Source organism: Varanus komodoensis, unplaced genomic scaffold, assembly GCF_004798865.1.
Source record: "Varanus komodoensis strain SLA01 unplaced genomic scaffold, ASM479886v1 scaffold39, whole genome shotgun sequence".
Classification (NCBI taxonomy): Eukaryota; Metazoa; Chordata; class Lepidosauria; order Squamata; family Varanidae; genus Varanus; species Varanus komodoensis.
Window position 1 is genome coordinate 4,487,127 of NW_025335922.1, and position 17,081 is coordinate 4,504,207.

Genomic DNA, 17,081 nt, shown 5'->3' on the forward strand with positions numbered 1-17,081 from the left:
CAAACAAATTACCCTCTGGCTTTTTCTGGAAAAATGGAAAGTCATATGCAAGTCTGTCATTGCTAACAAGGACAAAGGTCTTGCATGATTCAACATACTGTCAGTGTTTAACATTTTGTACGCCAATTTCTGACTACTGTTCTTGTTGGAAAAAAGGCTTATATAGCAAGCCTGAATTATACACTAATTTAGGCAAAAAATGAGTTTTCAGGAAATTTGATTCTCCCAATATATTTCAAGATGAAATGCAATTTTTAAAATATTTATGCTATTCACTTTATGTATATAATATACATATACATCATGGTTCCATGGACGTTTCTGGATCACTGCTCCTGCAGGCAGCAGAATTTGTTGCTTCAGAACTTGATGTTGCAACTGCTAGCCTTTGTCGGTTTCCAAAAACTTCATTCACTATAACACAAATAAGAATTGGTGCCACTGTTAGGCCTTAAAAAGCAGAAATGATCTTACACCTTGTCTTAATGGGTGATAATTCCATAGCATTTCAGTTCTGCCCCCAAGAGTTTGTCATCCTTTGACAACCCATTTCATGACCGCCCCCCTCCCCACGTGCACCCTTACACATCAGGAGAACTCGGGTGTAGAAAAAGCAGCTTTCCTCTATCTGGTAGTCTCATCATTCCCAGACAGCATGGTCAAACAGGTTGGAAATAGTGGGGGTTTAGGCCTACACACTTGGCTGGCACCAGTTTGAAGAGATAGTTACTCTGTACCAAGGGTCGGCAACCCTCGGCTCCGGAGCTGCATGCGGCTCTGCTGCAGCTCCGTCGCTCAAAACGCGCGCCAGCACAGCCGCTGATCTCCTCGAAGCTCCACTCAGGAACGCAGCACTAGCTAGTTAAGTAAATCGCTACATTCCTCTGCTAAACAAGCTTCCTGCAGGCTCTCATGTTACTCAGACCCTGCTGAAAAGATGCTCTTTGTCCCAATGTAATCTCCTTCCTCTGAATGTTAAAAGCTGCGCTTGGGACCTGTCACAATTCACAGCACTTGACTGTTTATCTGCTAATCAGTCACTAAACACACCTATATCTGCAGACCCACGCGGATTTACTGAGCCGCCCACCCCCCCAGGCCAACAAACCAAACATTTAATGATACTGGGTAGATTCATTTGCTTTTACTGCTGACGAACTTATGGGGTTTGCTGTTTAATGCATGCAGCCCTTTAGCACTGACTTTGACTCTTCAGAAAGCTGTTCTCCTATTCAAAATATATGAAAGGAGTCCCACTAGTTTATACTGTAAGATTAAAAATAACAGTTTTTAGTGACTGAACAAGAGCTGTAGCTAAATCATAATGAAGATACACATAGCATTAAGGTAAAAAACAATATATGCAGTGTTATCTTCATTTTAGATGTCAAAAGGGTTTTGCGGCTTCCGGTGTTCTCTTTTGTGTGGGAAACGGGTCCAAATGGCTCTTTGAGTACTAAAGGTTGCCGACCCCTGCTCTATACCAATGATGGCGAACCTTTTAGAGACCGAGTGCCCAAACTGCAACCCAAAACCCACTTATTTATTGCAAAGTGCCAACACTGCAATAAAACCTGAATACTGAGGGTTTAAGTTTAGAAAAAAAAAAAAAACCTAAATATGATGCTGCAGATTCAAATATGCCAGGGGGACAGCACAACATTAAAAGAATCTCAGTCTCTTAATTAGAACATTTCTTTGCTAAATTTTAGATATTAAATTTCAAATTTTCATAAGAAAACTTAAAGCTAAAATTTTGTGTTAATACAAATGAATGTATGGGTATTAATGAATGTATGACTGACTGACTCACAGCCAATCCAAGCAAATAAATATATGGCAGCGCACTGAGCAGTCATGCGAAAGCTTGGATGAGTCGCGGCTGAGTCGTGGCTTGTGACGTCATTCCTGACGCCACTCCTTTCCGAGCATGCGCATGGCCCCTATGTGCACTGTTACCCGATGCTCGGCTGCTGGGGCGATGCTGGGGGGACTTGGTCCGCGTGCCTGCTGCGGCACGCGTACCATAGGTTTGCCACCACTGCCCTATACTGTGCAGACATATGTGCAGGTATTTCAGTGGCCTCTACTTCATTGCTTTCCCTCTATAATAGAATCAGGACCAAAAATGGATTCAAACCAGCAGAAGTAGTCCATCCTTTCTCTGACTTTTTATACCCTATTTTTTTCTCTATTCATTTGCACAATAATCTCTGGTCTTCACTTAGTTCTAGTTGAATGTATTGAATCCTAACAGAAACGATTACCTGCAGAAATTGTGCTTATGTCCCAAATACGTAGTCCTTCTCTCTCTCCACCAAAGGCATAGACAAATGGTAAATCTGGGCAACTAGCGGCACAGAATAGGATACCCTGTGGAAAAAAGATTCCTTATGATTCCTTTGTGATCCTGTGCTGAACCAGTAAGTAACTCTTACCCCTAACTAGGTCAAAGCTAGTGTTCTCATTTAAAATAAGAGTGAATCGGCCAGTAAACATGGAACCAGAAATGAGTGAGAACCCAAAGCTTATATATAAAATAAAAGCTTTGAAAAACCCATCGAAACTACAGTTTGTTAAGTGCAGTCTGTTTGCTATTAATGAAATCTTAACTAATCTAAAGAAAAGACTTAGGACACCATCCTGTGGCCTCGTAGCATTATCTGGGAGGCCACAGGATTCTTCAGAGCCCCAGCTCTTAGTTCCTACAATTTACAGCCCCTGTCCCAGCCCCGCACAGCCAGCAAGGAAACAGCCACACCAGCTGTGCCGTCTCCAGGTTGCAAGTGGGCCATAGATTTATGCTTAGTTCAGTCTGCATCGTTCCCAACACCCAAGCTGGACAGCTGAAAACAGCAAGCTAGAGAAAAGGTTTAGCAGTAATGGTAATGAGTTCAGAGGCTTATGAGCATCTACCATAGGGGTGAAGGTGATAGAACTGTACCCTTACACATTTACTCTGACCTAAGCTTTAATTGACTATATTGCACATCATCAAATGCAGGGAGTACTATTGAGAGTTTGAGATTTCTATATGGTACTTTTGGGGGTGGGGGAGATTGTGAAGCCAGAACATCATTAAATACAAAAAAACTACTATACTGTATAGATATCTCAAACTTTCTAATACTTCAGACACCTCTGATGAAAAAGATGCTTGCTTGGTTTTGCTGAAAGAGATTTAAGATAGTTTCCAGAGAGTAGCCATGTTAATCTATTAATATTTTGAATATTTGTATTTAATGCAGTAGTTTATACAATATTAGCTTTTAAGGTATTTTATACTAATTTCCTGACTCATTAGTATACAGGATACTCCTGGGAAAAAAAAGAATTGAGCTGTATTGGTTACACGCTTAAAACAAGGCTGAAATTACCATTTTCATATCCCTGGAATGGACCAAACTAGGCTTGTCTCCTAATATGTCCCAAATTTTCACATATTTATCTGTAGATGATGTAACAAGACATCCCTTGATTTGGCTGCTTAATTGTAGTCCTGAAAAAGAGATGCATATAATTCTGCTGTGTAGAATTAATCAATGAATTCATAAGAGCTTCAGACCAAGTTCTGTGTTAAAATGAGTGGCCAGTCTACATGCTACAAAACTGAATATTCTCTCATTGCTTGCAAAAGGTCTATTGCTTTACAAACCACTCTGTTCTCACTCTGCGCAGAGCTGCAACATTCAGAGATCTTGGCTTGTATGCCTCCATATTCTTCAGTTGGAGTTTGCTTGATCTAACAACAACTGGTCCAGCAGCACTAATTAAAATATGAATTCTTCCCCTCCCACTAGTGACAAGGAAGTGTTAATAGCATTTCATCTGTGAACTGGGAGCCTCAAAAGACAAAATGCACACCCCCCTCATGCACATGTGGCAAATACATATTTGTTCTGGATGTGAATGCAGAACCACCCTCAGTTTATTATACTGGATATATAGCAAGCAATTAGATGCAGCATTTATTTAGGGTAGGAAAGAAGAAAATTTACCAGATACTTCTTCATCATGTGCTTTCATTGTGAAGATGGGTTTATGTGAACGAGCATCTAGATAGTACACAAATCCATCTTCTGTGCTGGCCTAGAGAAAATATTGCAAGTGTTGTTAAAACAGAAGCAATAATGGAGCTGACAGTTGGAAGTACCAGGGCCAACACCCAGATGGTGCCACCTGGCCTTTCAACTGTTAAACTCAGAAGGGGAATAAAGATGAGCCGCATCTGGGAAAGTAAGTTTGCCACAGATGACAGGGCTTTCTTAGTCAAAAGTGTCTTCAAAAGAACCTTTTGCTGAAAAAGGTAATGAAACATCAGTGAATACCAGACTTCCAATCTGCTGCTTAACTTACCTTTGCTGGATTATGTTCCACTTCACTATCAATTGTCCCATTTTATTATATGTTAGAATGTGTTTGCTGCATTGAAAATTTGGTTAATTCACAGAGTATACATTTATAAAAGAAAGGGGGGCAAAAGACATTAAAGGAATTCTGTTCTTACTAAGAAGTGATGAGGTGAAAAATGATTCCAAGTCACTCTTTCAACCTGGCCACTAAACCGCCAGATTCTATGGTTCTCCTGTGGACTTCTGCAGTCATACAAAATGGCTGATCTGAAAAGTACCGAGAGAACATTTAGTAAAGTTTGGAATAATGTTTTTCAAATGTTACAAACTAAAATTGTCAGTGAATTGAGGTGCAGACAGTTACCTTTTTTTTAAAGTGTAGACAAGTAATAAACACAGCCACTCGGACAAGGCACAATACAATCTTAGGCATGACTATTTGGAACTAAATGCTACGGGTTTCAATTGAGCTTGCTTCCAGGTAAAGTGTGTACAGGACTGCATCCACAATTAGGTTTACCTGGACAGTTAAGGGTATTTTTATAGCTCAAGTAAAAATTACTAGAAAGAAGGTAAGGCAGTGACGTGATTCACATGATCACTATGAGTTAAATAAAGCACAGTGTGCTTAAGCTGCAGCACATGTAGGTGCTATTTGTATAATCACCCACCTGGGTAAAGCTTGTTTTATCCTCTGAATCTGGTTCACATGACTTTGTCCAGTTATTTGTTGGTTGTTTCCCCCTCCAACAACTGAACAAGGGCCCATGGATTATGTGATGATTATTTCTGCCTCCAGTAAGCCATGCTGCTTGGGCTGAGACCATCTCACAAGCCATGGCTAGGCAAGTAATTTAGCAAATAGCAACCAATGTCCTGTGGTTTCTTTAATTCACAGTGGTCATGTAAATCAGTCTAAAAAGATAACACTGTTAACAAAAAATAACATGACAGTATGCTTTATTTTAGCACAAATAAGGAGAATGTTTATACCAAAGCAAAAAGTGGTTTTATATTGAATTGTGATTTCTATATTACTTTAACACATGAAATGAAAGCAAATTATGCCTTTCCTTACTTGTCATAAGAACCAGAAACCAGAGTCTGTGTTTCAAATGGATGAAACTGCAGTGTCTGCACCTACAAATAACATAATATTTACACTGTAATTCAGTTTCCCACAGTATGTATGATCTCATTTACCCAATTCCTGCTATATGGAATCAACCTACATACAGAAACTAGGTTCTAGTAATCCAATTACCTGCAGTTTAAAGCAAAACCTTGTGCATCCAGTGTAAAATCTATACTGGGTTTTTTAAAACTTTGCTGATGTGGGAGGGAAAAAAAACAGTCCAGTGTTCTAGCTAAGCTAAACATGTTTATTTACTTGGAATAAGTGTAAACTAGCAGGCATTTCTTTAGCACTGCATTCTTCCCAGTCCTGGTATCCTGACTTGCAAACCCTGCAAATGGAGCATGTCACATTTTTGAAAGCACATCCTGTCCGACTTAATCAAGCTTAACTTGTGACCATGTCTCCTACCATAGGGCGTTCACCCTCAGGCCTCTCCACAAAATTATAGCTAAAGTGAAACCAAAATTTAAAAGGCATTTCCCTCTAAGTTTAATTTGGTTGGGAAACCAAGAAACATGTTCTGAATGTTGCTGAACCTGCCTCAGTGGTAAAATAACAAACACACCCAACTTGTGCTTTACAGAGTTGCCAGGAGCCATGGCTGACAGGATTTTCAAACTTTCTAAACATTTCATCAGGTGCAGTCTTTTGTGCCTGCAGCAGGATCACAGCAACAGCACCTGTCAAAGCTCCTCCACTATTAACGGCTTAAGGGCTCTATTCATATTTGTATTTGATGACTTTGTCATAATGAGCTGATATTCTGATAAATCTTGAAACCAAGGGTTTTGAACTTAAACTTCATTTTAACCAGCTCTGTTTTGCTTTCTGATATTTTCAAAATCCATTCTATCACATCTGTTTCAGTTCTACTTGTCAGAGGTGCAGGTGCAATTCCTAAGATCTCACATTTGGCATCTCACTGCCCTGTTTGTTTGCTCAACTAATCAGGAACTAACAACAACATGGAAGGAATAAAACACCCTTTCAAAAAGTTCATAACTTTTTTACTTTACACCTCAAATAGGAAGGCTTTATGGCTAACAGTGCTTTAAAGAGGGAATCCACATTACTGGCTCCAAAACCATCAAAGTAACTATTAGCTTTAAGGCCTGGCTGTAACTCTCAATTCAGGCTGCATGTCTCACCAGAACAAAATGCTGCTCCCCAAGGTTTTGGCATTTTATGTGCATTTTAGGCAGAGATCATGCATCATTAACAGCTACAAGTCTGGTAAGTTCCGTAGATGAAGCGTTGTCTATCTTTGCAGCTTCATAGGCAGGAATAATTCATCCTCTGAATTAGTGTTCCTCCCAGAAAGATTAAAAACAGTGCTCCCTGTCAGGCAGGGTGGTAAGTGCCTGAGAAGCTGATTCCCTAGTTATAAATAAAGCAGCTAGAAAAATTCTCAGTTAAGGACGCTGTCCTATGACCTCTGGATATGGCTGAGTTTGCATGGCACAATAACCTACCATGCCATTTTCGTGAGTACTTTGCTTGCTCCCACCATTCTCCACTCCTCCTTGTTTCTCCAGGCAGTATCCTGCAGATATCGCGAGGAGGAACAAGTGTCCTTTCTGACATCACAAATGTCAGAGTCTGTCTAGCACAACAGGATGTGTGCCTGGAAGTGCAACAGGGCCAGCTTCAAGCCTGCAGGGACAACATGCAGGCATTGTATTCTGCCTGTTTGCAGCAGGCAGTGCCTGCACACTGCTCCAATGAAGGCTGGATGTTGAGTTCACTAAGTTTCAGGGCAGGTGACCTGTTTGCACTAAGGAGATACTTTTTTAAAAAAATCTTCTTTGCCCCTTAGTGCAACAGGAAGAATGGGGATCTGATCAGACACCCTTGCCTCCTGCCTCACAGATGGGTCAGCACCACCAAGCCGATCACCTGCAGCATGAGATGTCCTCTCTCGGGCAGGTGGTGGGGGTCCTAATCTGCCCATCACAGAGCAGATCAGGTACCTCCCAACTCCTCCTGCTTTCTTCTACCTGAGAGGAGACTCCTTGGGCAGGAAGCTGGAGGAAGAGGTGCCCAACCTTGAGGTCTACAGCTTGAGGTCTGCTGTTGAGCCACCAGCAAGGATAGCTACTCCATGCCAATACAGGAATGGGAACACTCCTGAGAGCAGCCCCCGAGCACTGCACTTTGGAGGCTGTTGCCAGCAGTACTCACGTGCCATTACTTGCCAACTGGGGCAAGGTCAGGATCCCAGCCACTATTCCTCCTCCTCTGAAGTGCCACTGCTAGATGGGAAGAAAAGCCCTTCTGTAGGGCACATCTATAGGGCCCAAAAGCAAAATCTGTAGAGTGGGAGGATGGGGAGGCAAAGATCAGACCACCACTCCTTGCACCCTGCAATGGATGACTGAAAGTCTGGTGGCTTCTATCATTCAGGAGCAAGATATAGGATGGCACTCCAACTGAGTTACCCAGTACTTTCTGTACTCTTTTTTGGCAACAAATAATCAAAATTTGGTGGAAAACTCTAATCCATACAAGTTTCTACCTATAATGTATTTGGTTGTTTTTAAACATGCCATGGAATTCTTAGTTGTACTTTCTACAATAAATGAATATGGCAATGCTTCTGAAATCACTGGTGTACCTTGTCTGTGTGAAGAGAAAGGTTTGCTGCTGGTATGCCCTTGGACAGGTCCCAGAGAATTACAGAATGGTCAGCTGATGCACTTGCCAATACTGATCTGAAAGAAACAAGTGTGCTGAACAGTACGGAGAAAATAAAGGCGCAAGGGCAAGTGCACACATCTCATACTCAGTCATCACATTTCAGCTCCAGGACTCAAAGATTAAACGTGCTGCTTAAACACAAAATGGGTCTCATTTTGAACTTATACTTGAAACTACCTTTGAAAGGGAAACCAGGACTGGAAAAGGCTGAAAACCATTTTCTGCCCAGTTTTAACATTCCTTATGCAGAGTAAGGTCTGTATAGTTTGGCCTCCAAAACTATTTGATGAACTTGTACATAAGGCAGCATCCTTCAAAAGATGACGACAACACAGACTTGGAAGATGACTAATATTATTGGGGTGAAGTCCCTGTAAATCGAAGTCACAGTCCACAATTATCTGCTGATACACAGTCAGGTTTTGATTTTATGTTAGTCAAGACAGCTGGAACTGGTGCCCCCATAAAAATGAGATCAGCATGGCACTGTATACTTGTCAGTAACTTCAACAACTTACCTGACTCTACCTAGCCTCACAACTAGCCTCTAAAATTACATCTTTTAAAAGAGCACTGCCCTGGGGATTGCTTTCTCCAGGCACTGGGCAACTGGGAGCATCTGAGGTAAGAACTATCTGATATAATTGTCCTGCACTGATCAATCATAGCAATTCCAAAGAAACCACATGCCATTCAGATGAAACAGACTGGAATATCTAGAGACAGTGGAATAAAAGCAAGTTATGCTGTCTGTAGAGTTCCAGAAAGAAGCATTATAACACTATTCAGATAGAAAGTCCAGCCCTCCACACATACATTGAACACACATACAAAGCAGAAGAAAATAGGTTTTACCCCACCTGTAATAATGTTCAAATAAATGTCTTCAATGTGTATATGCATGTACATGTGTAGCAGTGTTGCCTATGTACACACACACAAACCTACACTATGCACACAGAAGACTGGACCTAAGCTCTGAAGAGGGTTTAAGTGCAAGAGAAATATGAAGAATCCAAGTATGAATTAATATATATTTTATTTATATATAAGAGTGTGTGTGTGTGTGTGTGTGTACAAAAGAAATATGAAGTATCCCCAAAAATGCATTTACACTGTAACTCTTAAATTATTTTACCTAAGTTGTTTATTCCAGGAAAGGTCAAGAACTGCATCAGTATGTCCTTCCTGATTGTCAGCCGTAGATGAACTCTAGATAAAAACATTAAAACATTAAAACATTATTTATAGGCTCCACATATTGCTAAAAAGGCAAGCATTTCTGATCACCCTCTTATTTGATACTCCTTTACCTGGGCAACCAAGGAACATCACGTATTTCAAGTCATATAACCCTGGAACAAAAAATTTCTACAGCTTTGGAGGTCTGACCTAAACTCTCTTACCCAAAATATGAACACAGAAACCCCTCTGTACAGAGTCAGACCGGTGGTCTTCGTAGCTGCAAATTGTCCACAATGACTGGTCTCAGATGGTCTCAATGACTGGTCTCAATGACTGGTAGCTGCAAATTGTCCACAATGACTGGTCTCAGATAGCTACCGCTGAGCTATGGCCTGTTCCAAGAGTACAGCCAGCCTCCCCACACAGGCAGAGCTTACAAGATAACCACCCAATTCCTCTTATGTCATTCTGCCTGTATCTTCCACTGGCATGTCCCTTCAGAAGGGAGCAGGTTGTGTAATTGCAACTGGCAGGAGGTTCCTCATGATTCTGTATTCTTTTCCTTCTACTCCATCCAGGCGCTGTGTTGAAAAGTCAGTGCCACACCTCTTCACCTTATCAAATAATGGGCAGTTTTCTCCAGTGAGGAGTATCAATATTAATCTAACTTAAGTCCAATTCATTTCAGTGGGTCTAAGAAAAACCGAGAACTCTACCCACAATCCCTCACTGCTCCTCAGGCTGCTCTGCTCTAACATCTGCCACTAACTGGCTCCAAAACACCAAAATGTCCTTCAATATGTTATACAAATGGTTTGAAAGTGCACATTTGAACCTTGTCCAAAAGTGTTACAACTTATTATGGTTCAATTAAAATAATGGATGCTCACCTTTTTTCCTTTCTTTTTCTTTGCTTTTGGTTTTTTTGTTCCAAGGGTAAAAACTGGCTCTAAACAGTCCACCATGTCAAGGTCCCAGACTTCAATAACAGGATTCATTGTGCCCACGGCAATATAATTTCCTACAGGAGCAATGCCCAAGGTAATGTTGAGTTATCTCATACATCCTTCACATGGTTAACCAACTAGTGTATTATTTCCCCATATAAGCAGCTTTTTGTACTGATAATTTTTATATAAATTTTTATATTAGCATATTTATATAAGAGCAGCATAACAGTTACATTAATTTTTATTTAGCTGCCTTGCCTTTATTATATTTATTAGATTTATATCTCATTGTTCAGATGCAGTGTAAACTGTCAGTCCCAGCTCCTTCCGTCCCTACTCTCCCAGCACACCCTTTCCCTTCCTCCCCAGGCAGCCTGCATTTTTTTAAGTTGCAAAGGAGGATGGGTTTTGGAGTGCCAGTATTAAGGGCACAGGACCATGGAGCTGGTACTCCAAATAACTGTGTGTCCTCCAAGTTGATGCTAATTAAGTTTTCTGAGAAAGATAACTTTTTTATTAAAAAAATAAGACTTGTCACCCCTAGTTTTCTGTGGATTTTAAAACTTCTATAAAGTGTATGCAAATATTTGATATTACTATAAGACCGGCCCAAGTACTTTGCCATCATTCCCAAGCTGCACCAACTGAAACTCATCCAAAAAAACCTGGAGAGGGTGGTATTCCAGATATCAACTGGTGAATCACCTAAAGTATCACTGCAGTCCAAGTCTTGAGGGTGCAAGAGACTGTAGCCCAGAGACTGAAAAGTGACTAGCAACTGTATCACAGCAGGCTCCAGATGCATCCATAGTGTCCATAGGGCCAACATGCAATTGACACCAAATGACCAGAAAAGCTCCACTGGGCAGCACATGGAGAATTAGGGTGTGCTAACATTCAAAGTCACTTGAAGGAATAAGCATAACTTCTCAGAACAGATTTGTGTAGCCAACTGTCAACTTCTGCAAGATAAAAAGGGGCATCTGATGGCCTGGTGGAAATAGTATTTTGGTTGCATGTAAGAAGAAAGGCAGCTAAACTGAAATTAGAAAAGAACTAAAGGATAGCACCTAAGTGCCCCCACTGCTAAAGTGGTGTGTTGCAATGTTCTACACTCCTTCCCAATATCCAAGAGGTCACCACTTGGGAAAAAGCATTCCTCAGTGGATTCCTTTTAAAACAAGGTTAAAACTGGAGGCAAGGGCAGATCAGAGTGGTGGTCAGCTGTGCCTTATTATCTAGAAAACAAATATCTGGAATTCATTGAAATATCAACTCGCAATTAATTCACCTGTAGAATCATCAGGGTTAGGATCAAAGTTCAGCCATTCTGCACTTAAAGGGTATGCTGATAAGATGAGATCATGATGGACGTAGAAGGAATCCTCCTCGTGATTATAAACTGAAAGAATGAATTTTTCCATCACATGGATAAAGCCACAGATAATCAGCAAAGTATATTCTCATAACAAGAACTTAAACTATGCATTAACTCCATCATGCAAAATAAGACCAACAGTGTCACAAGTCAATCCAGTGTGAAGCATTGGAAGATACTTTAAAATCATTAATCACTGCAGGATATTCACTTTAGGCCAGGCTAGCAGAACTTGTAACACCACCATAAGCCTGGTGTACTAAGCTGCTTCTATTTGAAGTGCCAGGCAGAAGGCAAAAATTTCCCATTCTCATGCTTGCTAATCATGCCGTTGGTAGTTGCAGCAGGTAGTGCAGCTCTCCCAGTCAATATGTGAAGAGTATGCCATGAGCATATGGCTTTAGATTTATGTTTTCACCTGGCTTGTTTGATACAGATATTTACTATTTATACATAATAGTAACCTTGTTCCCTTTAGCAGTTTCCCATAATTTAACCTACTGTGCTATTGGTGCAGAGGGACAGTAATTCTCAGCGACAACATACAGTTACCATTTCCATGAAAACATGCATCTTTTTCTTACATTGCTCTTCTTGGCTGCTCCCTCCGACCCAAAATTTAGAGCTTTCTGTCCTAATTCTACAGCAATTATGAGATAAAATTGAGCTTCCCTCAATTTTATCACACTAATAATTCTGTGCCTGTTTACCAAGAAGGAATTACCAATGAATTCACGAAAACATACTTAGAAATTTGTGTACATAGGTCTGCGGCCTTGAAAAGTGACAACTGTTTCCATTATAAGAAAAAATGATAATGTGACAGCTGCTTTATAAGTGGACTTGCTATCAGCTGATAAAGCTGTAATGGTAAAGGAATAGTTTACTCACCATGAACCTCTAGACTGCAATGGTCCTTATCAACTCTGCCACATACCACAAGATTGTCACTCGGTTTAATTACAAAGTCTTCTTGCTCATATTGCTCCTAAAAGAGAGCATAATTACGACTGGCACATTTGTGAATCCAGCTTTCAAACATAATTGCTGTAGAATTGAAAGAAAGACTTTAGCTGAGTCCAAAATCTCACGAATACCCAATGCAGTGTTTGAGTATCTCACTGTACTAGTACTCCCTGCCATCCTTGCCTTCTCCTTGACTTGGTAGTTGATAGTAGATGCCTTCCAAAGCATTTGAAAAATTTCATGCATAAGGCACTACAATGTGAAATACTTCAAAAAAGACGACTCTCTACCAGCCAAAAAGAACAAAACTTGGAAAGCACTCTAACATTCAGTATGGAATCCAAAGAGTGAATTTCAGAAAGAAATGGTCTTGTTCAAAAAGACACAGGTGTCAGTCAACTCAATTCAACACAGGTGACAGAACATCATAAAAAGATGAATAAAGCAACAAGTACATACAGAGTGGTTTCATATTCATATAACATCTTAGCTGTCCACTGAAAACCACTCACAACCTTAAAAGACAATAGTCTGAATACTCACAGTATCTTTAATAGTGATGTAAGGATCATTTTCATTGCTTCCATATACTGTAAGCCCTGCTAGGATCTTTCCAAGACTCTCAGTACCTGTAAAAGAATATTCACTGTTTCACATGGCGAATGGATAGTGCCTGAGCAGGCAAAAATCACAGTTGAAGAGTCAGTGTGGCACAGTGCTGGACTAGGACTCAAGAGATTCACTTAACCCCATTCAGCAGCAGTGCTGTTCACTGGGTGACTTTGGGCCAGTCACTGACTCTCAGTCTAACTCACCTCACAGGGCTATTGTGAGAATAAAATGGAGAGAAGCATCATGAAGATTACCTTAGGTTCCTTGCAGAAAAAAGGTGGAATATAAACAATGCCAACTGGCTGATATTAAAACCAGAGAGTCTGCATTTCTAATCATGATGAAATGTACAATGTAGCAGACAATCAAATTAAGCTCTATGGGGCTGGACAGCTTACGACCTTCTAGATGTTCTAGCTTATAACTCCAATGAGCTCTCACAAATAGTGAAGGATCATGGACATTGTAGGCCAAAACAAAAGGAGGATCCCAAGTTGCCCACACCTGCTGTATGAGATGCTACGAAGGCTGCATGTTCATCTCCCTAGGATTGTTGGAACAAGGAAACATGCCGTGGTTCACTGCTTCCAGTGACAAGCCTTGTTAGGTTCTTATGGCATGGAAGGACCGGGGGAGACGGGGGGGGGGGGGGGGAGGATAGCACATCTTTTTAGGCAGAAGGGCCAAGGCTCACTTCATTGCATCTCTTGCTGGGGCTAGAAAAGTTCCTGCTTGAAACCCTGGAAGGCTACTGCCAACAACTTGAGAATCCTTAAGAACTCTTGTTTAATGAAAGAGCTGCAAGCTCTGTGGCCTTTTCAGTGAGATTTCTTGCTCATAAAACATACAGCCCCTTTCCTTCACTCTGTTAGAATCACTGTCTGCTGTAACTTCTTTCACCTTTGGATTTGTATACAAATTCTGGCCATTTGAGACCTATATTCCACCACTCAGGTAATGTATAGTTCCACGCATGCAAAAGCACACATACACTTTCAGATGATTTGCTAGTGAATAGCAAGCAGGCAGCAGGAAAATAAGGTGAATGTTACCTGAAGTTTCCTCATCATAATTATCCAAGTCATATTCTGCCAGTTCATCAGCGTCCAGTTTTACAGCCTCTTCATGTTCTCCATCTTTGGGAGCAGAGGGAGCTCCCTCAGCATCAGCAATATCCATGGTGTCTCCCAAAGCCTCTTCATGTTCATCCTCATCATCACTGTCATCTGCCCTTTATGCAAGTAAAAAAAAAAATTCTTCTAACCTTACACATGGCATTAAAATGCCACCAGCTAACCTTTTGTCTCTTGCACAATTCCATCTTCTTTATGTGCCAAGGATTCTGCAAAAGTATGAACATTTAGGAAAGTACAAGGTCCAAGTAATCAAACATGTGCACAGAGTTCAGCTGTAATCTCATGTGTATCTCCTGGAGCTTCACTAAGAGTACTGGCACCACACAGCAGAAGAATTCCCAATGAGATTAGTAGCACTCCAAGAAACAGTGGTGAGGTCACAGCTTCTATTCTCCTCCAGCAAAAAGATACTTTGTGTTGACACTGCCTCAATCACATCCCACATCAGTCCCCTCAACATCTAAACACTTCTGTGCAATTAAGTTCACTGATTTGTTGGCTTAACCACACCTATCGAAGTGTCTACATAGCCAGCCCACAAATACTAATTTGTAACTTTTTTCTTCCACTGAGAACCAAAAATAAAATCATAATTCCTCTCTTGGAAGCTATTGCAGCAGATGTGATAAGCAAGATTCTTTGTGAACCACAAACAAAATTACATTTATGATTCTAAGAGGCACTGTGGAAATTGCATACAAAAATGTAATACATGAAATAGCATATTATAAAGCTAAAATTTGGGGGAAATTTATTTATTTACTTATTTTATATGCAACTATGAGAAACATACCAAGTTCAGAAGTAATAACCAAGAAACTGTTCTCTTCCTATTTTCATGCACACAGCTTTAGGTTTCAAGAAACTAGTCCTATTTCCATCTGATAGATGACACAAACTACCTTAATTGTTATTTAGGAACTTTTTCTGCAACACATGACTCCTTTTTGTAGATATGATACACAGAGCATGCATTATTCCCATGTTCATGATTCAAATGTCAAAACTTACTGCAGCCTCTCCTTGGCTTCAGTGATCAAGCGCTTCAATTCTTCTTTGTCAAGCTGGACCTGCAAAGTGAATACACAAACTACAAAATCATATCAAAGCAAAGTTATTACTTATTTATACGCTGCCTGTAACTGCTGAGGCCTTCCTAGGTGGCTTTTTTACATCTGCTAACTTAGAAACTGATGCATTCAGCAATTACATATATCTGTGACATGAATAAGCTACATAATTTTGGAATACATGATATTTCTTTCAAATATAGCATGCTGAGCAATCCTAAAGAGATGCCAAATAGATACTGAGAATTATATGCAACTATTGGATGAAAGTTTAGAAGGTGGAAGTTGTTGAGGGCGCAACAATATATAACAATATAAACTGCAGCAGTGCTGCTGTATTAGAAAGACAAATAAAAAAGCAGCAATAGTGTTGTTATTACATTTTCAATTGTTCCTTTACTCAAATTAAATTGCTTTTACTGCTATACTTGTTATAAAGCATTTTGTTGTAAGCTGCTTTGCAGAGAAATGCAAGATATAATTTTTGTGTAACAATATAATGACATATAATGTAGAGTTTTTATTGGGACACTGCTGTACAAGAGAGCAGTATGTCCAATAATACTGCAGGAGTTTATACTTTCAAAGGAAAAGCTGATAAAGTTCCTCTGTGCTTAACAGCTTTGTTACAATCCAAACAGCCAACAATAATTAAGACAATCTTACATTCATTTCTGTGGGAGTAACCCTACAAAACAGAACGAGCCTTACTTCTGAACAGACATATGCAGGATCATGCTGAAGATCTGAACACTTTTCCCACTCCAAGCTTCTCCCTAAACCCCTCCTTGTTGTGTTTTAGGACTCTGATAAGCATGTTTGCTAAATAAAAGCACTGGCAAACGGAACAACTTGTTCATTATTTTGCACCCAAAAAGGAAATATATAGTTGCCGCTTCTGACTGAATAGGGTAGTCACCCATTTGGCGCCCTCAACATGTGTCGGACTACAACTCCCACAAGCATTCAGGCAGCTGATTTGCTGGTTGAGAGCAATGGGAATTGCAGTCCAAAACATCTGCAGAGTCCCAAGCCGGGGAAGACTTGTGCCATCACGGAAGCCCCTAGCTGCTTCACCCAATGATTACAGAAGACGTAAATAGAGTGGACGGGAGCGCTGCCCCAGACTTCTCCTCTCACCTTATCCGGAGTCTCCTTGGTAACACCTCGAGGAACCCAGGCAGCGCAGGTCACGGGACAACTCATAGCTCCGGCTTGCGGGTACAAAAGGCACGAGAACGCGCAGCGGCCCCTTCCGCCTCGGACACGTGCAACCCTCTTCCGGCAACGACCCGCTTAAGCCTCCCTTCGGCTCCACCCCCATCCCACTCCCTGAAGACGTTCCCACCCTATCACTCCTCAGCAGCGCCGGAAAGCGGAGAGATTGACAGGGGGCGTGTGACGTCATCGGCAAGCGCCGGGAGCTTGATGACGAATACGAGTCGCGTTCCTCCTCGCCCCTCCCGCCGTGGGCGGTGTCGTGCTCGCTTTCAGAAGCGGGCGGAGCGATCGTAGCTCTTCCCTCTCGGCTACGTCACCCCCGCCGACCTGGAGGAGAGCGCGGGTGGGGGAGAGGAAGCAGAGGCTGATCGGGCGC

At 41.1% G+C, this 17,081-nt stretch overlaps 1 protein-coding gene across 2 annotated transcripts; it reads right to left on the reverse strand.

Moving 5' to 3' along the window:
- Positions 1-200: 200 nt before the first annotated feature.
- On the reverse strand, positions 201-16,780 carry PWP1 (PWP1 homolog, endonuclein). Of its 2 annotated transcripts, XM_044441124.1 has the most exons (15): positions 16,625-16,780; positions 15,426-15,484; positions 14,331-14,509; positions 13,210-13,295; positions 12,592-12,688; positions 11,614-11,724; positions 10,263-10,393; positions 9,326-9,399; positions 8,105-8,201; positions 5,431-5,492; positions 4,508-4,619; positions 3,999-4,089; positions 3,378-3,499; positions 2,268-2,373; positions 201-414 (listed from the first exon to the last, which is right to left on the reverse strand). In XM_044441124.1, the coding sequence occupies exons 1-15, from the start codon at positions 16,688-16,690 to the stop codon at positions 302-304; spliced, it is 1,506 nt and encodes a 501-aa protein (XP_044297059.1). In that variant the 5' UTR covers positions 16,691-16,780; the 3' UTR covers positions 201-301. The 2 variants fall into 2 exon arrangements, with proteins under 2 accessions (XP_044297059.1, XP_044297060.1); XM_044441125.1 differs by lacking the exons at positions 11,614-11,724; positions 12,592-12,688; positions 13,210-13,295; ... (1 more) ...; positions 15,426-15,484; positions 16,625-16,780 and adding an exon at positions 11,028-11,209.
- Between the last annotated feature and the right edge of the window lie 301 nt (positions 16,781-17,081).